Source organism: Mytilus californianus, unplaced genomic scaffold, assembly GCF_021869535.1.
Source record: "Mytilus californianus isolate M0D057914Y unplaced genomic scaffold, xbMytCali1.0.p SCAF_5, whole genome shotgun sequence".
NCBI lineage: Eukaryota > Metazoa > Mollusca > Bivalvia > Mytilida > Mytilidae > Mytilus > Mytilus californianus.
In genome coordinates, this window is record NW_026262701.1 from 66,918,558 (window position 1) to 66,942,751 (window position 24,194).

General features: G+C 33.4%; 2 protein-coding genes across 10 annotated transcripts in view; one reads left to right on the plus strand and one right to left on the minus strand.

Moving 5' to 3' along the window:
- The window catches only part of LOC127701286 (uncharacterized), a 41,873-nt gene extending 20,744 nt beyond the window's left edge, over positions 1–21,129 (minus strand). For both annotated transcript variants that reach the window (XM_052205152.1, XM_052205153.1), the window contains exons 1-2: positions 20,718–21,129; positions 4,653–4,776 (exon numbers count right to left, since the gene is read on the minus strand). In XM_052205152.1, the coding sequence (XP_052061112.1) occupies positions 4,653–4,776; positions 20,718–21,053 (460 nt within the window). In that variant the 5' untranslated portion in view covers positions 21,054–21,129. The remainder of the gene's footprint in view (positions 1–4,652; positions 4,777–20,717) is intronic.
- LOC127701283 (uncharacterized) overlaps positions 1–24,194 on the plus strand; it is a 526,465-nt gene that overhangs the window by 190,306 nt on the left and 311,965 nt on the right. The gene's annotated exons all lie outside the window — the stretch shown is intronic.

The following is a 24,194-nucleotide window of genomic DNA, read 5'->3' on the forward strand; positions in this document are numbered from 1 at the left end:
TGCAAGTTGGTGAAAGCATTCTTGAGTTATTGTACAAAAACAGGAAAATCCCCCTTTTTTTAATGAATAAAACCCCATAACTCGGAAAAGTAAAATCTAAAATTTATAAAAAACGAAAGGGAGCTCAAGTCAATAGATATAAACAATTCACCAAAGTTTTATGCAAATTGGTTAAAGCGTTTTTGAGTTAATGTCGACATGTTGACGAAGGACAGACAAACAAACGGACGGACGGACAACGGTATACCATTATACGTCCCGTAAACGGGCGTATAAAAATGGGCCAAGAAAATTAAGATTGAAGAAAAAAGTCTTGAAATTTTAAAGAATAGAAAATAAGGGGGTGTTAAAATATAAGGGATAGAGAATAAGAGGTTGTTAAAATATAAAGGATAGAGAGTAATAGGTCAAAAAAATAAAGATTACAAAAAATGGACCCAAAAAACAATGAATACAGAAACGGATACCCCTCTTCCCTGACCCTCACATATAATATCAACCCAAATCTTGCAGATAAACAACCTACATGAATGATATTTCCTAGTTAAATTGAGAGATTTTACTCGCTAGCTATAAAACCAGGTTTAATCCACCATTTTCTAAATAAGGAAATGCCTGTACCAAGTCAGGAATATGACAGTTGTTTTCCATTTGTTTGATATGTTTGAGCTTTTGATTTTGCCATTTGATAAGGGACTTTCCGATTTGAATTTTCCTTGGAGTTGGTATTTTTGTTATTTTACTTTTTGCTCAGCATGATGCTTACATACTGTTAATTCAGAAATTATTGCGACATTTTTATTAAACTTGTAAACTAGAGGCTCTCAAGAGCCTGTGTCGCTCACCTGTATTTACTGATGCTTTGAAAATCATGTAAAATAAGGTTAAAATCATAATTAATAGTATTAGATATTAGATATTATAACGATATCTAAGATAATAACAAAAAACTGCAAAATTTCTGTAAAATTACTAACTCCGGGGCAGCAACTCAACAACAGGTTGTCGGATTCGTCTGAAAATTTCAGGGCAGATAAATCTAAACCTGATGAACATTTTTGCCACCTGTCAGATTTGCTCTAAATGCTTTAGTTTCAGAGATATAAACCAATAAACTGCATTTTACCCCTATGTTCTATTTTTAACCATGTCAGCCATGATGGTTTGAAGGCGGGGTCATCGGACAAATTTTTTAAACTAGATACCCTAATAATGATTATGGCCAAGTATGGTTAAATTTGTCTCAGTAGTTTCAGAGAAGAAGATTTTTGTAAAAGATAACAAAAATTTACGAAAAATTGTTAAAAATTTACTATAAAGGGCAATAACTCCTAAAGGGGTTGACTGAAAATTTTGGTCATGACAACTTATTTGTAGATCTTACTTTGCTGAACATTATTGCTGTTTACAGTTTATCTCTATCTATAATAATATTCAAGATAATAACCCAAAACTGCAAAATTTCCTTAAAATTATCAATTCAGGGGCAGCAACCCAACAACGGGTTGTCAGATTTGTCTGAAAATTTTAGAGCAGATGGATCTTGACCTGATAATCAGTTTTACCTATGTCAGATTTACTCTAAATGCTTTGGTTTCAGAGATATAAGCCAAAATCTACATTTTACCCCTATGTTCTATTTTTAGCCATGGTGGCCATCTTGGTTGGTTGGCCGGGTCACCGGACATATTTTTTAAACTAGATACCCCAATGATGATTGTGGCCAAGTTTGGTTAAATTTAGCCCTGTAGTTTCAGAGGAGAAGATTTTTGTAAAAGTTAATGGACGACGGAGGACAGACGACAGACGCCAAGTGATGAGAAAAGCTCACTTGTCCCTTTGGGCCAGGTGAGCTAAAAATGTGTCAGTATCAGGGTCACAATAATAAAAAATTGCATTCACAATTTCAGTTGTAATTTTCCTTCATAAAAGTTTTTCAATCATATTAATTAGATTTCACATTTCGCCACTGGTCAAGGATTTGCCATTAATAAATACACAATTTACAGTATTCAAGAAAATCTTATGTTGAAGTTTTCTATGTTACTTCAAATTTCCCTGCGAATATTATCTAGTCCAGAGGACATAAATGATTTTTATCAAGGCCTAAGAGTCTTTTCTCAAAAATAAATCGTAAAACCAACAATGATCACAGGTTTCTCTTAAATGATCAAACTGTATGAACATTTTTTCTCGTCAGGTTTTTGTTAAATGAGTCATCACTGGCAAAGCACCAGTGTAGCATTGTAAGCATGTGCTTAAAAATAAGAAATAATAATTTTACTATAATCGTTTAGCTTCTGGGGGATGCTGCTGCCCCAAGACCCCCTGCTTACATTCTATTTTTCAGTGGCTATCTATGCCACTGGCCACAGAAGTTCATTTTGTGTAAAAAATAATGTTAATGCATTTTTTAATTATTGATGATATTCAAAATCATATTTCTAAACAAATTCCTATATAAACTTTTATGCAAAAAACAACTTTTATCTTATGAATGGATATGTTTATATAGCGATCATGTACATCCCCAAGGACAAGGAAAGGTCTCTGACAGACTGTAATTGCGTAAAATCATTGTTATCAATAGTTAATGAAAAACAGAATGAATATAAATTGTTCAGTAATATACCAGAAAACAACATACTTGGTATGCACATCCAATATGAAAATAAAAAGATGTGATATGATTGCCAGTTAGGCAACTATCCAACGGAGTTCAAATGACTTGGATGTTAGCAATTATAGGTCACCTTATAGCCTTCAAACCCATTCTGTAAAGTCAGCTTTAAAAGGCGCCGACATGAAAAATGTGAAACAATTCAAAACAGAAAACTAATGGACTAATTTATACAATACAATTCACGAAAAACAAATATGAGACATGAACCAACCATAACCACTAAATTACAGGCTCCTGACTTGGGACACCCTTAACCTTGGACAGAACAACATAAGAACAAAAGGTAATAAAATGCTCCGCTGGGGTGCAGCTTGATACGACCGCAGAGGTCGAACCCTGAACAGTTGGGGCAAGTATGGACACAACATTCAAGCTTGATACAGCACTGAATTTGGATTGTAATTAAATATTTGACACAGCATAGGTTTCTGACACAGAATGAAAGTGGTCTAAGAACTTAAAAAATTTTAATTTACCTTTTCAAACCATATCATTATTATTTGCTTTTATATATAAATCAGAAATAGCCAATTAAAAATGGAAAATTCTAAAGAAAAAAAAGGGAAAAAAAATCCCCCCTCCAAATTTTTTGAACCCCCTTATGATTCATCACCCCCAAACTCAATCCCAGCCTTCCCTTTGAGGTATGGTACCTTGCAGTACAATTTCAGAGAGATCCATACACTTGAACACAATTTATTGTCTGGAAACTAGAAAAATGCTTGTTTTTTTGGCCCCTTTTTGGCCCCAAATTCCTAAATGTTTAGGGCAATTACCCCCAAACTGAAACCCAGCTTTCCCTTCGGATATGGAACCTTGCAGTACAATTTCATAAAGATCCATACAATAAGTTATTGTCCTGAAACTAGAAAAATGCTTGTTTTTTTGCCCTTTTATGGCCCCTAATTCCTAAAATTTTGAGGGAATTACCCCCAAAATCAATCCCAGCCTTCCCTTTGTGGTAAGGTACCTTGCAGTACAATTTCAGAGAGATCCATACACTTGAACACAAGTTATTGTCTGGAAACTAGAAAAATGCTTATTTTTGGCCCCTTCTTCCTAAGCTTTTTGGTCTATTACCCCCAAACTCAATTCCAGCTTTCCCTTTGTGATATGGAACCTTGTAGTACAATTTCATAAAGATCCATACTCTTACACACAAGTTATTGTCATGAAACTAGAAAAAGGCTTGTTTTTTGCCCCTTTTTGGCCCCTAATTCCTAAAATTTGGAGGCAATTACCCCCAAAATCAATCCCAGCATTCCCTTTGTGATATGGAACCTTGTGATACAATGTCAGAGAGATCCATACACTAACACACAAGTTATTGTCATGAAACTAGAAAAATGCTTGTTTTTTGCCCCTCTTTGGCCCCTAATTCCTAAAATTTGGAGGCAATTACCCCCAAAATCAATCCCAGCATTCCCTTTGTGATATGGAACCTTGTGGTACAATGTCAGAGAGATCCATACACTTACACACAAGTTATGTCTGGAAGTTACAAAAATGCTTATTTTTGGCCCCTAATTCCTTAACTGTGGGTACCATAACCCCCAAAATCAATCCCCACCTTTCTTTTGTGGTATTGAACCTTATGGTAAAATTTCATTGAGATCCATTCACTTAAACTAAAGTTAGAGTGCGAAAACTAATGTGTCTTCGGACGACGACAACGACGACAACGACGCCAACGTCATACCAATATACGACCACAAAATTTTTTTTGCAGTCGTATAAAAATCAGATATAAATGGCTTAACTCAATTGATCGGCTGTTATGAATTTCTTTTTATCAAGCTATGTATAAAAACATGTAGTAAATACTCATTTATTCAATTAATAATCTGTGTGTATTTAATACCATATTTAATAATCTGTGTGTGTATTTAATGCCATATTTGCCATAACAAACAGAATATGACAATCTAGCAATTCATTTGCTGCCTTTTCCTTTCTATAATTTGTTCACCTCTTTTCCTTTTATTTTTCTTCTCTTTCCAACATAGTCCAGAGTTACAGGATTTAACAACAGCTTCTATAAGTTTCTTGCTCATGCCATAAGTTCTTCGGCCGATAGTGTAGGTTTCTGACAGCTGAAAAAATAAATATCTATCATGTACATGATTATTGTTATTAATAAACGTTGGAGACGTGTAACTTCCTACACAGGAACTTCATGCTCTAGGTTGGAAAGTTGTTGTAACTGCATTTCCTTCAGCTGCTTTAGATAAATAAGCCCATTTATTGACATCAGCCTTTTGAGGACATGAATAATTGTGGTGTGTAGAAACCAACTAGATAATTTGGGATATGAATTTATCATTATCAAAACTCAATCCCTGATCTCTGGCAGAGATTTTGGTACTAATTTGTGAGACAGAATGATAGTCCGAGCAACTAGTAACTTATATTTTAAAGTTCCCCTGGCATAAAGGGCCATGTGAGCTATTGCCATTACTTGGCGTATGTCATCCTTGTTATAAACTTTAACAAAAATATTATCCTCTGATACCAAACATTAACTGAATGATTCTTAGTGTATCTAAGTGTTAAGTTTGTGTTTTGTACCTGCCAATCAAGCAGCATGGTCATATGTCTAAAAACATCCTGTAACGTTTTTACTATCTTAACTTAACTATAAATTTGCTAATAATAGTGTAACATCTCAACTTTTGAGAGCAGATACCGCCATAAAACAAGTCACTGCCTGTGTTCACTTTCTAACTAAAATCCAAAATATGTAAAATTAGACAATAAGCTGCTGATACAACAACTTTCAAAGCTATTGGACACAATTTATATAAATCTGAGTACATGGAAAAAATGAACCATAGTGTTAGGAATGAAACTATGTACAGTTGAGCTGATACAAAATTACTTACCAAAAACACTTGTGTCTCATGAAACAATTAATTGGGTATGCTCAAGTACAACAATGTACATTTATATATGTACAGCCATCCAAATTTGTATAAATGTAGTCTCATCAGAAAACAATATAAATACAGTTTTGCTATTCAGTTAGGCTCCTTTTGTTATATAGCTCATCAGGCTCCTTTTGTTATATAGCTCATCACATATTCAGCTATTTATACATCCTTAGCTTTCAAATGTTTGGGTTCGAGTATCCCTGAAAAGCTCTACAGATGCACACAATTTATATAGCATTACTTTTAATTTACTGTATTTATAGTATTAGGTTTTGGACTTTCAAATACTTAAGCATCACTGAAGAGACCTAAATTGTTGAAATGTGATTCTGGTGAGGTAAAAATGCTTCCATTTAATGTTAAAACTACAGCTTAAAAGACCTAACTATAGTTTGTTTTAATATCAAATAACCACACATTTCAGCTAGAAGTTCACTCATTTTTTCAATTTTATTTGTATTTCAAAACTCTAAAAATAGGACGGTTAAGAGTATGAATAAACATTAGATTTTTTTAAATTCAAATAATTGGCAACAGCCAATTCATGATTTTTTTTATTTAATATCTTTTCAATAAAAAAAATACTCTTTTCATTAAAGATAAAATTATCAACTCAACAAAAGCAACCTTACATCTGTCCTACAGCTTATATCACCCTTAAATACAAATGTATGTTAAAAGTTTTCCTAAGGGATATGTACATTATTCCCTTTTGGAGGTTTGAAAAATAAAAACTTTGTAAGTTGCTACTGATATAATATTAGTAAACTGACAAGAAAAGAAAAGTGCTGTTTATGGTTGTTAACCAACTGCAACACTCTTACTTTGCACTAGTGTTCAAGGAACATTTTTGTTTTATTGTGATTCAATGTAAAAATAAAATAAAAGAAGAATGTGTCCCATGGACACAGATGCCAATGGTGAAAATGATGCCACCCATATACCAACTTAATCTGTGTTGTTGGTAATAAGCATTGTGTTTTAAGTTTCATATCATTTAGTTGAGGCAAACTAATTTACTAAGTTAAAGTGCTGAAACAGTAAATTCAGCAATCCATTTATATAAAGGGAAATTGCTTAAAAAACAGTGAAAGTGATGCCACCCAAATTTGAACTTGATCTATGTTTGGTGGTTATAAGCATTGTGTATAAGTTTCATAAGATTTGGTTCTGTATACACAATAACAATGCTTCTGTAATAAATATGAATAAGATTGCTACGTCATAGTCAAATGTCCCCCGCACTGTATTAATAAGGAATAAAGTTGTGTGTCACAATTAGTCTGGTAAAAGTCCAGTAACTCCCATAAATATGATCTAATCAAAATGAAGGTACCATATGGTCAATTTCACAGAATGCCAAAAGAACCTACCAAGTACATGCATGAGGGCTTTCTGTCAAATGGTTTCAGATAGTTGAATTAAAAACGTGATACTATTACAAAACTAAAAAATATAGTCAAAGTCCAATAAATTTAATAAAAAAGATTGGATCAAAATGACTGTATGATATTGTCAACTAAACATGATGGCAACCAATCCTACCAAATATGAGAGGTTTCTGTAAAAAAAGTTTCAGAGGAGTTCACTAGGTGATTTTGTCACAATGCTCAAACTCCCATAACTCCAATAAGAATATTTGGATCAAGATGACGGTCAATTACACATGAATATGATAATGGCAAACAATAATAACAAGTATTTGAAGTTTCTGTTAAATCAGACCTGGGGTCAATTACATGCCAAAGTAATTAATTACATTTCAATTACATTGTTTTTTTAAATGTAATTAATTACATAACAATTACATTGGTTTTTTTTTTTAAATGTAATTAATTACATAACAATTACATTTATTTTCAAATGTGATTAATTACATTACAATTACATTGCCAATGTAATTAATTGCATTTTCAATTTTTTTTATCCAAAAAACAAAATTTGTTTTCTAATTTCTAACGTCAATGTTACATATAATCACCATTAGGTTTTCAATGCTTATTATTGTTAAATGACTGTAAATGACTTGAATGTTCTTTGTATAACTTTAATCTAAACCCACCAAGTTACAAACTGTAAATACAAAGATACATACAAATAGAACTAAAGACTAAAGAATAAACTTAATAACTAAACTACTAAACTAAATAGTTAACAATCTGATCCTTTCTCTTTCTTAAGTAGATGTAAAGTTTATAAAATGAAAATAAAAAAGTTTTATAGATATTACTAGTCACATCATAACTAATCTCTCTTCCTGTTTGTTTTTTTTTAACTACGGTTCTAGAATATATATATCACTATTGTAAGTGTCACATAATCAATTTAAAGCTACTTCATGAAAACGGTATTAACAAGTCCAGTTTCAAAACAATGTAAAAGGTTCTGTGCGCTGGCACCATGCTTGGTCAACACATTAGCTATCTGTTCATTTGTTTCAATCCAATGAACAGTTAACTCTCCTTTTTGGATCATCTCCTTGATGCAACTAATTTCCAGTCTCAGTCTTTTTTCAGATACATTTTACTTTGAATGTACGGCCTCAAAAAGTTCCTTATTGTCAATCACACATCGAACTGGAATACCTCTTTCTGAAGTACATTTATTGAAAATTAGTTCATTATACAAAGTAGCTAGTGATGTAGCACAGTCAATACCATTGGCTAAAGCTAAAGCTTCACTAGCTAGTGTACTTCTAACGACCCTTCTAATTTTCTTGGATTGTCATGTAACTAGATTGATTTTCCCATTTTCTCCAAGTACCATAATCACAAACCCTCCTTGACTTCCCCATCTGGAAGATTTCCAAAAGAAGCATCAGTATATAATAAAAGTTCTACATGTTCTCCAAGTTCCTTGAAATGAAGGGACACTGGATCATTTCCAACTTTCCTTTAAAGCTTGTTCACTCTTTTCAGGTCTTCAACAGTACTTTTCTTTAACTTTGATGCAATCATAGCGATGTCAAAAGCAATGTCGGGACGAGTTTGTTTTGCAAGCCACAACAGTTGTCCTACTTTTGATCTTAGAACAGTTTGTTCGACTGATGAAAGTTGAGAATCATTTGGCCTTTTTCTATCAATTGAGACTGTCTTTAACACTTCAACATAATCTGTCTGACTCAGTATAATTTTATCATCAGCATGACTTAGACCCAGTCCTAAATATTTGAAAGATTCTGAAGCTTCTTTTCCGACATTGAATTTCTCTCTTATTTTTGATATAACCTCAGTTTCAAACAAATTGGAACCTGCCCACAAAAAATCATCAACATGAACTGCTAGTACACCAGCCAGACCATTGGAATTATGCCAGTAAAATACTGCTGGGTCAACTTTAGATTCAGTACCTCCACATTCATTTAGGGTTTTCTTAACCTTTTCATACCATTTCAAAGAAGCATCTGCAACACCATACACACATTTCTCTAAAAGCCAGGTTTTTCCATAAGCATTAGCTTCCTTAGGTGGAAGAAGATGAACTTTTCTTTGCATTTTCTCTCCTTGCAGAAAGGCTGTTTAAATGTCAATGGAATTGATGGACCATTTCTTTTGCATTATTATTGAAAGAATGAGTCTAAGAGATTGTTTGTCACATGTAGGAGAGTTCTTCTGTATTTCATTCAAACAATCTTCTTCGAAACCTTTTGCAACGAGTCTTGCTTTCCTGTGTATTTCATTATCAGCTTCTTTTATAGTATATACCCATCTAGTGGATAGACATGACTGACCATAGTCTTCAACTTCTTGATAAACATGATGTCTCTTCCAATTTTCAAGTTCAGCTTTACGAGCATCACAAAAGTCAATCTCATTGAAGAATGCTTCTTCTGATTCTTCGTCATCCTCTATATCCTGATCTGTGTCAGACTTTATAACTTCCAATTCATTAACTGTCTATTGACAGCTTGTTACCTCTAAGGTCTTCATGTTTCCTATATTCTACATTGTACCAATTCTTTTTATTTGACGATGCTTTACCAGCTCTACTCAGAACAACTCCTTCTCGTGGAGTATCATCACCTGGCATTTTAAAGTTCACTTTTTGGTCCTTTTTTAAAAGTATAGCTTTATTACACTTAGAATCAACACTTCTACTGTGCACTAGAGAAGTTGCTTGCTTAGTTAACAATTATTTGATTGCATTTCTTATTTTTATAGGAAAAACATTTATAAAGATGTATAATATATATACAAGTCTAAATTGAAAACAACATTCAAACCTATGATTGTGTTGGATAAAAACCGCAATTTTTAAACGTGTGCATGCAAAACAAATTTCTTGGTAGAGCACAAACAACATTTTCCAAAATGCCAAAAAAGTGAAAAAGAAAATTTTAACAAAATGCATTTGACAAGCAGGTCGAACAACAGATGTTCTTAAACCCTGCTGACTGCCATGGTGATTGCCAAATAAATGGATCACCAGATGTAACAAAATGGATCTTAATTATCAACTTAATACCAAACAGAAAACAATAAACTTGCGGAAAAGATGGTACAGCAAACATGAGGTGCAAAAATTGGTACACCATATCCGGATTTCGACAATTAATATCTCTTCAGTGATGTTAGGAATCAAAATGGTATTTGGAAGGCCTCAATTAAGGATAGACTCTTGAATTTTGAAGAGTCGAAATAGGATGAACGGATAATATAAACCCGAAGGTAAATATAATACAAGTCCTAATGAAATAAAATTACTAGTATGAAACCATTCAAACAGGAAAACCTACGGTCTTATCTTTATAAAATAAAATGCTCTGCTGGGCGCAGCTTGATACGACCTCAGAGGTAGAACCCTGAACAGTTGGGGCAAGTATGGACACAACATTCAAGATTGATACAGCTCTAAATTTGGATTGTGATTAAATATTTGACACACATAGGTTTCTGACACAGAATGAATGTGGTCTAAGAAATAACCAACTTAAAATGGAAAATTTTAAAGAAAAAATAAAGGAAAAAAAAAATCCCCCCCCTCCCAATTTTTTGAACCCCCTTATGATTCATCACCCCAAACTCAATCCCAGCCTTCCCTTTGTGGTATGGTACCTTGCAGTACAATTTCAGAGAGATCCATACATTTGAACACAAGTTATTGTCTGGAAACTAGAAAAATGCTTGTTTTTTGGCCCCTTTTTGGCCCTAAATTCCTAAACGTTTAAGGCAATTACCCCCAAACTCAAACCCAGCTTTCCCTTTGTGAAATGGAACCTTGTAGTACAATATCATAAAGATTCATACACTTACACACAAGTTATTGTCCTGAAACTAGAAAAAGGCTTTTTTTTGCCCCTTTTTGGCCCTTAATTCCTAATATTTTGAGGCAATTACCTCCAAATCCCCCCTCCAAATTTTTTGAACCCCCTTATGATTCATCACCCCCAAACTCAATCCCAGCCTTCCCTTTGTGGTATGGTACCTTGCAGTACAATTTCAGAGAGATCCATACACTTGAACACAAGTTATTGTCTGGAAACTAGAAAAATGCTTATTTTTAGCCCCTTTTTGGCCCCTTATTCCTAAATGTTTTGGGCAATTACCCCCAAACTCAATTCCAGCTTTCCCTTTGTAATATGGAACCTTGTAGTACAATTTCAAAAAGATCCATACACCTACACACAAGTTATTGTCATGAAACTAGAAAAAGGCTTGTTTTTTTGGCCCTTTTTTGGCCCCTAATTCCTAAAAATTTTAGGCAATTACCACCAAAATCAATCCCAGCATTCCCTTTGTGATATGGAACCTTGTGGTACAATGTCAGAGAGATCCATACACTAACACACAAGTTATTGTCTGGAAGTTACAAAAATGCTTATTTTTGGCCCCTAATTCCTTAACTGTTGGTACCATAACCCCCAAAATCAATCCAAGCCTTCCTTTTGTGGTATTGAACCTTATGGTAAAATTTCATAGAGATCCATACACTTAAACTAAAGTTATTGTGCGAAAACCAATGTGTCTTCAACGACGACGACGACAGCGACGATGCCAACATCATACCAATATAAACAAGTCTAAATTGAAAACAACTTTTAAAACTATGATTGTGTTGGATAAAAACCACAATTTTTATACATGTGGATGCAAAACAAGTTTCTTGGTAGAGGGGTCTAAATACAGCACAAACAACATTTTCCAAAAGACCAAAAAAAGTGAAAAAGTATATTTTAACAATATATATATATTACAGATGGTTTGATTTTTTTTGTTTCTCATTGTTTTATATGGTCACATGTTTTCCAATATATATTTTGTATTTTTTCACTGTTTTGACATATTGACTCGACATTTCTATTTTTAGAAATGATATTGACACCATGTTACTTAAAATAGTAACATTGAGCCAATATCATTTTCAAACTTACACTACATGTATTTACATATGTAATATATAAATTAGGGACTTTCACTAAATCAATATGTTATATATAATATAGACCTGTAAGAATATATTGATCCTCTGACTTCGTCCTCTGTCAATATAATCCAAACAAGTCCATATACATGTATAACGTATTGACCTCGTCAATTGTCCATAATTGATAAATATATAGATAGATCCAGATTAATATATTTTTTAATTATTCTTAAAATGTAAATTTAGATTTCAAAGGTTTTCTTATATACCTCATGTGAAATTTGAAGTAAATTTAAAGCTTCCATTTAAAATTTCCATGCAATTTATATTTAAATGTAATTTGAAGTAATTCAAAAATAATTCATAATTACGTAGCAAAAAGGCAATGTAATTCATTTTTTTCAATTACATGTAATTGAAAATATGCTCAATTACACATTACATTGAATTACTTTCAAAATTGTAATTAATTACAGCTAATTATAATTACATTTTTAATTACCCCAGGTCTGTGCAAACACAATTCTCCGAACACATAGTCAAAGTCCCATAACTACTGTATAAAATTAAATGGTTCAAAGCCAATTACAACTACATTGTAATAAATAAATCATGTTCTCTCAGACTAAAGTATCAATCAGTACACATCCAACAGATTTAGTGTAAAGACCTCATAAACAGTCTGAGAAACGCATGACCTTGTGCAATGCCAAAATATAAGTAAACAGTATTGACAGGATATAGGAGGATGTAGGATAACTGTACATGTATAGCATTATATATCAAGATACATGTATGCTTTAATTTTTGAAAAGCAAAATCAATGATGGTACCAAAAAGTTACAAGCTTTATAAACAACATCACCGTAAAAATTAGAAAGGTGATATCCTGTTTTTAATGAAACTGTACAGGTACAGCCAAACTTCCTAACCAAATCTTTGTATCTATGAAAAATTTTGGTGAAAGTTTTAATTGATTTGTGGTAATGAAATCCCTGACTTAATAATTTAACAGTTATACATTGTTGCATATAAATTATGTTTATTGAAATCTCAAATGTGATTACAGACATGTGCAAAGCGAACAAGTTATTAGGATAATGTGCAGCATTTGAGTTGTCAAGACTAATTTTTCTGCACAGTTGGCTCCATTATTTGAAAATCTCATTTCACTCTCCTTTGTTTTATTCATTTCCTCTCCCCCTCTAAATTTTACAATCATTGTTACAAAACTGAAAAATATAAACATAAAGAATTATAACTTAAAAGTAGTAAATAGGAAATTAAAATTAGGAATGTAGAGACAGAAATTGTCTTTAGAATGCTTGACTACATATCCCCAGGGAGAATTTAAAACAAATTCCAAGGTTGATAACTGTTTTGAAGATAGAGACTATCTGAAGTTCTATTATTTTTTCTGAATCCAAATTGTGATGGATTCATTTTGTCTTCAAAAATTATTATCAGTCTGTTATTTATAAATAATAACTGAATTGAATATCTTACTTAAACAATTCATTAGGGAAATGGCTGGGTTAAGTATATTACCCTGTTAAAAAGGCTGTTTAAAAATAAATAGGTATTAAACATGATTTATTCCATTCATCTGGATAAATTGAACTATCTAATATTAGGTTAAAGCATTTAGCTAATGCAGTTAACATCACTTGGCTACTGTGTTTTATCATTTAAACAAATTAAATCTGGTCCAATACTTTTACCATTCTTTAACGACTTTTATAACATTTTTTATTTCAGATATCTTTAAATGGTCATCTGATTACTTTTGATTTAGTTTTTGTTCTCTGTTTTCTACCTCATTAGAGATTATTTTTTTTAAAATTTGTATCTATAATGTCTGGCTGTCCTTGTGTTTTAAAGTGTTTAGCTAGCATATTTAGATAAAAAATTGATGAATTATAAGAGTCTGTTTTTCTTTTATTTATTCCTTTTATAATATTCCAAAATTCTTTGCTTTCTTTTGGAGAAAGGTTTTTAAGTTTTTGTAATATTTTCTGTTTATATTGTTGTTTTCTTTTAAATTTTTTGGCCTTTTTTCGATTGTTTACAGTAATAAAAAAATTCTAATTTCAATGTTTGGTCAAAGGGAGATCATTTTAGTTTTTTGTTTATCTTCCGGACAGTTTTTCCAGAGACATATATACACATGTGTATATATGTCTCTGGTTTTTCTTAATTCCTGATATTCAGTATCTGTCCATGTTGCTTTATTTTTTTTCCTATATTTTTTAAAACAATTTTTTATCATAAATTTCTTTGATAGATTGATATAAAAATAACATATTTTATTATTTTCTTTATTCCTTCTGGTGTTTTCTCAAATTTTGTTGTCTGAAATCTGGCTATTTCTTCATAGATATCTGATTTAGCCAGTTCAAGGATTTGTATAGTAAGATCTTACTATACAAATCCTTGGCCAGTTCCATTTCCAACAACTTTTTAGAAAGTTTAGTCATTTATAATTAAACTCTTGTTTGATATATCTGTTTTGATATTTAAATATCTGGAAATTACGACTTATATAAGTTATGAAGTTCATACAATACTCGACTTTCATCATCAGATAGTTTTTTTGTTCCTAAATCAAATACAGAGTTATACAAAAGTGTTGAATTCTCTATTCAGTGAAATTAGAAAATCAAAAACTTTATCTGCATTTCAATACTCTTTCAAGTCATTATGTAATAATAATAATATAATAATAAATTACTTTATTATATGTTTAACAGAGTGTTAAACTCATCTTGTCAATTATATGTCTCTGGTTTAACCACAATGTTTACTATAGGATTATTTTTGTTATATGTTTATATTGTAGATTGGTAGATGTATGTGCACATACACATTACAGCCTTGCCGTCAAAAAGGAGAGGGCCATATTTAAATTTTAATAAAAGTTTATTATGAAACGATTAAGATATTTAATCATGATAGAACGATTTCCGACGTCTTGGAAAGCTATTTTAATTTTTTGCTTTGACGCAAAAAAAATCCAAATCGAAAAATAACCTATGTCGGCATAATATCTTGACTAGATAGGGAGGGGGGGGGGGGGGTAGGACCTTTATCGGGACTCCGGAATCGGGTGTTTTTAAGCTCGGGATTTCGGGATTGATCCTTTCAGGATCCGGGAATTCTTTTTTCGAATTTCGGGATGTCGGGATTTAAAAAAAAATTTTAAATTCGGGACCTCGGGATTCCATGGTTTTAAGCCCGGGATTTCGGGATCAGGACCCCTCCTACCCCTCCTAACACGTTCTCATCTAAAATTAGAAATTCTCATTAACGGTCATTTGCCATAATTCGTACTCAAATAGGTCGAATTATCGCTCATAAGACAAACTTGTGCAAAAACGAGAAAAATAAAAGAAAAACACGTTTTTCTTTTTATCAAGCACTTGAAAATCGTGAATCTGACATATTGAACACCTGGTGTATGCTGAACTGAATTGTAATAAATTAACTTGCATTTCTCAGGCCTGTATGCCAGCATACGAACCTGGTGTATGCTAAAGTCTACATTTGATTTATACATTGTATTTCTCAGGTCTGTATGCCTGCATACGAACCTGGTGTATGCTAAAGTATACATTTAATTTAGGTATACATTGTATTTCTCATGTCTGTATGCCTGCATACGAACCTGGTGTATGCAGAACGGCAAATATTGAATCAGATGTTGTATTTCGCAGGTCTGTATGCTAGCATACGAACCTGGGTGTTTCCAAAAAATCCTTTACTTCAGTAGTTGTGTTTTAACACTGATTTCGATTTTTTTTTTTAAACTAAAAGTCTACCACTGACCTCTATATTTTCTCCCGATAGGTAAACAGAAAAGCGTTAATTTGCAAGGCAAACCGGTAAAGCGTTTACTGTTGTAAATCTAAAAATGAAAACCGATTCTCAAGTTCCACGACTATGATCACTTTATAGACATGACAGTTATCTGTTTTCTGCAAATCAAAATTACGGAAAAATGAGGCGATCATAATTTGTACAAGGTTCCAAGTTGTTGACAACATTTTAAATGACGTCAGGGACCTTCTGACGTAAGGCGGAGGGAATTATAGACGGATAGCACTTGACTTACGCGAGTTACTTTTTACCAGTACACTTAATTAAAATAATAGCAATTGATTACAAAACAAAATGTTTTTTTTATACTTTGTATTGGTAAATGATAAAAAGTCAAAGAACAAATGGACTATTTATCTGCGTTGAATGACCTAATAACACCTTATGTCACGCACTCCTATATGACGTCATTTACAAATGTAAACAATGTGAATGATCAATGAAGGAGTTCCCGTCACGGAGAAGAAAATGGACAATTCATTGAAAAATACGCTCTATTATCTAAATTTTAATATACCAGAAGCAAAACAGAATGTCAGATACATTTACGGTAAGTAAACCTAGCTGTTTTTGTACATTTTCCACGAATTTCATAGAACACCCTCTTTTTTTAGAAGTGACTGACTGATTTAATCCGGCTTGAAAACTATAATACAAGATTATTGATTACGCTAAGTTTGTTTTCTCAAGAGGTTTGTTCACTTCAATCAATTTCATGCTAGACATCATGTGGCGAAATTTACTGCTGTTTTACTATCAAGCTACCCCCCCCCCCCCCCCCCCCCCCCCCCTAGTCCAGATAATCATGCCGTCTGCTGTGGGTATTTTTCGATTTTGACTTTTTTTGATCCCAAGGCGTCAAAGAAAAAAAATATAATAGCCTTTCAAGACGTCATAATTATTTGGACTACCCCCCCCCCCCCAAAAAAAAATAGCCTTGCAAGACGTCATAAGTATTTGGACTACCACCCCACCCCCCTTGAAAGTATTTAGAGAAAAAATGAATGGGAAATACGATTATGTGTACATCCATAGTGATGTCTCCTTGCATTAGTTACAATTTTAAGGATTTTAAGGGGTGCTTTGTGGGAAAAATTTAGTTGATTTATTGAGGGAAACAATACTGGAGCGGTCCATTTCTAAGGAAGTCAGTGCCCTCCCCAGCCCATCCCCCTTATGAAACTTCTGGATCTGCCACTGAGTTAAAGTCTCCCGGATTTAAAAAAAATTGAAATTCAGCCCCTATCCAGTTTCAAAATGCATGGCCAATGCCCTTCAGTTAACCCATTCAGGTCTTATTCTAACAACTTTTAGGGAAACAAAAGTCCAAGGTAAAAAGGGGGGGGGGTGAGCGCTCACATGTTAAAACCGGCCACACTAGTCCCTGTCCCAAGTCAGGAGCCTGTAGTTGAAGTTGTCATTGGTTCATGTATGTCGTATTTCTTTTTCGTAAATTGTTTTGCTATAAATTATTGTTTCTTATTTTTCATGTTGGGTCCTTTTATCATCTGACTATACAGTATTGGTTTTTCTCATTGTTGAAGTCCGTACAGTTGCCTATACTTGCTTACATCCACTTCATTTGGACTTTGGTGGATAGTTGTCTCATTTGCAATCATCCCACATCTCCTTATTTTTACAAGGAGGTTGTATGATGTGTCCTTGTTTTGGAAAACTGTACAGTACATTTGTCACATGATCACTGCAGCATTCTGTGATGTGTGTATGTAAGAAGCTGTTACTGTAACAGGGTAATATGAAAAGCTATCAACAAAATCGAAAGACAGACAGAAAATTTTAAAATTTAGTGAGCAATAAAAAACAAAAAAAGAAGTAATTCAAACAAATTAAACATACATTTATTGCGAAAGGATCAGAACAGCACATTTCAAGAGTGTTCAAATTGGAAAAATGAATGTTAATAAGGAAATGACATATTTCATTGATCTTCAATCAGATGCATGGCGACAAAAATACTTTCAAGGGAACGACTTCAATTCAACCACTAAGAACCCTTAGTTCATATAAATTAAAAAATCAGTAATTGTGATAATGTTAAAGTTGTGAAGTGTATAATATTCACACATATATATATGTATATAATATGTAGTTTCCATTTCTCGTTTCAGCATTTTTCAAACAGTGGCTATACCTTTCATGTAACTATTTATGTGTTGCTTATGAATTGAATTGTAACACTTCTTAGTGACTGGATAGGTTAAACCAATGCCTTCCTAGAAAACTACGACATCAATGAACAACACCTGACCTTTTGCTGTTCCTGCTAATAAAGTAAAAATGGCTTCACTAGAAAAGGACGACACCTAGAACATGTAGAAAAAGCATCAATTCTTTGGCTTTCCTGATTGAAGGATTTATTTTTACAACTCCAGTGTATAATATGCCATTATAAACAATTTTTACCATAGTATAATGCTATAAATTCACTAATTTTCATATCTATTAGCTAATCCAGTTAGATATCGACTTATGATATGCAGTGAAGACAGATCATTGCAAATTGTTTACATTACCGATAATTAAAATACATGTATGCATGTTTGGCATACATCTTTGTAAAGCAAATTGTATACAGACATCCCCCTAAAAGCATTAAAAAAAAACAAGAACTTTGGCATACACCATGTTGACAGGCAGAGATGCAAACACAATGACTTAAACACTTTGCTGTATCACTGTCTATTTAGTATGCATATTGCCAACTATATCAGATTTTAAGACAGTTTCATTTTCTCTCCATCAATTTCTAACCAAGAGTTCCAAATGGTGAAGTTGAAATCATCCCTTCGTAAATTATACGGACGCCATCACGAGTTGGTTGACCGTTATGGAATAACCGTTTCACAGATGATATCGGATATGTTTCTTACGTCGTAACTACAATCCCCTTCCCTTTTCATGAATGTGACTTACCGAATTAGACTATTTACCGGGTTTGTAATAACATGAGCAACACGACGGGTGCCACATGTGGAGCATGATCTGCTTACCCTTCAGGAGCACCTGAGATCACCCCCAGTTTTTGGTGGGGTTCGTGTTGCTCAGACTTTAGTTTTCTATGTTGTTTCTTGTGTACTATTAATATTTGTCTGTTTGTCTTTTTCTTGCCATGGTGTTGTCAGTTTATTTTCGATTTATGAGTTTGACTGTTCCTCTGGTATCTTTCGCCCCTCTTGACACAATGCTTGAAGTTACTAACTTAGAGCATGATGAAAAATAATAGTTTTACAATTTAAAATATGAATACATGTACAACATACAGCTGGTTAGAATGCAAACCATTCAGCTTGCTAAATATCCAATAAGTGCCACAAAATATGCAGAAATTTTAGACTGGAGGCAAACCCTACACAAATATACTAGCTCAATGAACACCAGCTTGGTTTGACAATACTAAAATGTATGTAAAACTAGAATTTAATAGAACATAGGTGGGTATACAGGCAATCAAATCTTGTATATATCCAAGTAAAAAAAAATAAGTGTTCACCGTACACCAGTGTTGTATGCAAGAATACCGTGAACTGAAAATGTCAAACAAATATGCAAACTTTTATGTTCCAATGTGTATAGGACTATAGGTCGGTATGCCGACAACCAAACCTATGAATTCCATTTTTTTACAAGAGTTTATTGAAAAGCGGGTTGATATACAGGAATAAACCCCTGAGTGTTGCAGTTAAGAATTGAGAGCTTTCTTTCAAATTCAAACGAAGTTGAAGGCTATACATAAGTAATTCCTTACATCGATGTAATTCGGCCTTTGACATGTTTGATGGAGATACATTTGTATGTCTCTTTCAAAATCATACACATCTCCTTATTTTCTATGGGGGTTGGTTATGCAAACATTAGTAAATAAGAAATGTTACTACACAGTAAATGCTTAGCATTCAGGCAGACAGACTTGCCAATACAAACATGAATCCAGAATAAAATTTTAGAATCCATGCAGGCATACAAGTACCTGGCAGAAAAATGCCAAAATAATAATAATTTGAGTCTATATGCAGGCATACAGACCTGACAAATACTAATATACGCAGAAAGTGAGAGTTTAGCATACGCCAGGTCGGTATGCAGGCATACAGACTTGACAAATACTAGTATACGCATACAGTGAGAGTTTAGCACACACCAAGTCAGTATGCTGGCATACAGACCTGACAAATTCTAGTATACATTTGTACGCATAGAGTAAGAGTTAAGCATACACCAGGTCGGTATGCAGGCATACAGACCTGACAAATACTAGTATATGAATAGAGTGAGAGTTTAGCATACACCAGGTCGGTATGCTGGCATACCGACCTGACAAATTCTAGTATACACATAGAGTGAGGGTTTAGCATACACCAGGTCGGTATGCAGGCATACAGACCTGACAAATACAAGTAAGAGAAAAAAGACTGAATTTAGCATACTTTTCATTGAAACATCTGAAATAAAGATGGGCAAATGCTATGTTATGTATATATTTCAAAAATGGCATAAAAGTATAACAAAAATGCAGAATGAGAAATTTTTTAAGGTTTATTTGCTTCAACTATTTCCTGGGTGTTGAAATAGTTCATTCTAGCATCCTATGAAAAAGGTTTATGATAAAATGATGAAGTTTTGGATTCGCATTTACAAAAAAAGACCACAAATCTTGCAAAAAAATGACAGACAAATATTAATAATGCTATACAGTGACTTTTTAACACGAAATATATCAATCACCCCAAAAGATGTAGCTTTTTCACACAAAAATCAGTTAAGTGGCATATGAGAATTTCTAATTTTAGATGAGAACGTGTTTCCTATAGATAGGACGATAGGTAATTTATGAGGTTAATTCATACCCTTTTGAGTGTTCCAGAAAAATGCAAATGTTCATCCTCTTTCTCTCCTTTGTGGGCTCTTTGTATTGTAGAAATGAATTCTTCCACAGGGATGACAATTTTCCCTGTAATGTGTATTAGCATATTCTCGTCGTTCAAACGGAGACGTTTACATGCCGTCTTAAATCGCACTAGCGGGCCATCCGAACTACTGTCCCATTCAAAATTGGCGTTTAACAATGATTGTCTATCGGGATTTTCTTTTGTTTGTAAATATTTTCGAACAATTTCTAACTGCGGCCGTGTAAATTTCCCTCCTCTTTTAGAAAACCTCCGACTCCCTGGATGTGACGACATTTTCAGGCAACGCTGACGTAAACTCTCTGATTGTCGCAAAAGCCGTACCTTTTGAAATGCGATTATCTTCCCCTATAAAAAAAGATATTTTCATGTAACTTGCTATTTCCATCTCCCTGTCCGTATTTAATATAAAACAAAATAGAACAAAGATAAAACACTTTGAATATTTATTTGGCCATGTCACTGAGCTTTGAATGGAAAATTGGCACTTCAATTCTTAATTGATAGGGGTGCCGATGAGGTTGCTACAGTGCGAGGGCTTTTAATATAGCCAGTCAAGGTCGTTAAAAACCCCCATAAGTAATAGAGGGTGGTAAAGGGTTATTTTCGTGCAACGTGTTTTGCCATTTTTATTTCACGTGCATCCGTGAAAAAGGTTCGTTATTCACCGTGTTTCGTGAAATCGGTAAAAAGATCAACGTGCAAGAAATTTTTAATTGTTCGTTCATCGTGAAATGGCAATTTTATTTCGCGTTCTTCCGTGCAGATAACCCCCCCCCCCCCTTTACGCCTCTCGTAAGAGGTTTTGTTACCCCAACCTTTTAATATAATTTAGATTTTAAAAATGTATACCTTTTCATTGCGTAGGTAAAAATGTAACCTTTTTCCCATATTGGTCAAGTTGGGTTCGTGTGGTGTGTTGGAAAAAAACAAAGTGTCAAAAGAGGTAAAAATTGTGGATAAAAACACAACCTGGAACACTAAGAAAGATGACAGAAGAGGAATTAACAAATAATACAAACAAAAAACTAAAAAGTACCGCCCGGTACTTACAGCAACCCACCCACCAAATCCAAGTAATGGGGACTTTATTGACCTTATCATATATTTCTCAGTGGCGTAGCTACCATTGACGCAACCACGCACTTGCGTGTACAAACGAAATGGCCCCCAAAAAAATCATAATTAAATAATCATAGCAGTCAAAAAAGAAAGAGTGCGATTGACTGTCACTTTATATATATAGGTGTTTCAACTTGTCAGAAAGGTTTCCGTGTTTTCTATCAGTTCAGTTTTGAATTGCTTTGTTTTCGTATGTTAACATATATGTCATGAGATGATCCAGTTCTCTAGCCCTTTGTTTCTTTGAAGCATAATAAATTGGCGAGCATTGCAAAGTTTTAAGAATTTTTTTGTCAGTTTTAGGTCTTTGATTTGATATACTAGTATTGCAAAACACTCAACTGTGTATACTTCACTTCAAAATTAACCATCTTAGATCGAAAAAAGATTCATTTTCTGTAAAAAAAAAGGGTCCAAAATTTTTGTTCGCATCGCTCCGCTCGGCGAAATGTTTTTGCCTCGCTACGCTCTGCAACTTCTGCGTGCAGATCATTATAAGTCTAGCTACGCCACTGTTTCTGTTAGTTTTCCCCTACCTATTAACATATTTTCAAGCTAGAAAATTTGACCTATTTAAGCGGCACGTCCTATCACCTTGCATATAGGACCATGCACCCAGCCCGTCCCCGCCCGAGTGTTTAACAGTGCTGTCGACTCACGCAATTTACTCACGTATTTCCACCGTTATTTGGACGCATTTTCCTTTACCTTTGAAATTGTTTTTTCTCTTTGATCTTAACAATTTTTGCCAAATCTCACGCATTTGCTTCATAAAAACTTGACAGCCCTGCATGTATAGCATGTATAATGTTACACTAAACAAATAAAAATGGTATATCGTTTCGAATCCACTGGTTTCAATGGCAAAAAAATTCATTTGCTGAGCTACATGACAAAATACCACCCAAAAACGTCACAAAATATGCATTTTTGAAAATTAGTAAGCAGGAAATCTAACTTCATAAGCAAGGTTGTCGGCTCTCCAAACTTTCTCGAAGTCCTGCCGAGTTGATGAGCTTCGGTTCTTGTTTTGAAGTTGCAGGAAATCAACACAGTAAACAAGTAGTTTCTCAACTTTAAAATGTAAAGAGGACATCTTGCCTTGATATAATTTGCACAGCATTGAGCAATTTAATGTTTTTGAAGCGTTGCTATGGCAACCTGAAATAGAAGGATTTTTGAATTTTGAAAAGTGTTAAAAATCACATAACATTTAATTGTCTATATCTAAACATCGTATTTCAATTTTATTGCACCTTATTGTATTCTTGATAGTACAGGTATAAACAACAATTTGCAAAAAAAAATAAAATTGGGTAAGCATTCAAAAATGTCAATTTCTGATCATTTATGGCGCCTATAAAAAATCTAAATTTAACATTTTTTTAGCTCAATTTCTCAATGAAATATTATGTCTTACATCGTTACATTAGGGCTTCCAACTCCTTGCATTTTGTGCAAAACTGCAAATGCTACCAAAATAGATTGTCATTAATATTTAGATACCATGTGGTATTCGAGGGGGAGGGCAGGAGGATTTTTCGTGGATTGACTGAATGATTTTCAACTATTGCTATGCGTCAATTACCAATACAATAATATAATATGCTTTATTTAAAAACACTCTGTCACATTCACATGTGAAACAAGAGGTAAACATATACAAAATACAATCACATACAATCATAAAAAGAAATAAAACAACTCTAAAATGAAATATATTTATAATTACTATACTCTATAATACTTTAACTTTGAAACGAATAAAAATACATTTTTTAGTACCTTTATATTACCCAATGATAGTAATTGGATCCTTTCATTTTTGCTGCGCTGGGATACTTAACATAGTACTGAGGAATGTGTTGATTTCTGATGTTTTTACTAAGATAGAATTGCATTCGAATAAGTAATGGTATTCGTTACCAATAGCATATTCGAACACATATTGCATACCCTCTCTTCTTTCGGGATATTGTACCATCTATCCAGGCAGCTCTACTGGAATTTTCACATTACAGCATCTTAATTTAGAAATATATCCACGTTCGATTGGTGATAATTGTACAAGATACTTTTCTTGGTTTAAACAGACCGTAAAATTCACCTTTGAAAGAATTGTCAATTTGAGTCAGGAACCTGATGTTCAGTGGTTGTCGTTTTTTGATGTGGTTCATAAGTGTTTCTCGTTTTTTATATAGATTAGACCGTTGGTTTTCCTGTTTGAATGGTTTTACACTAGTCATTTTTGGGGCCCTTTATAGCTTGCTGTTCGGTGTGAGCCAAGGCTCAGTG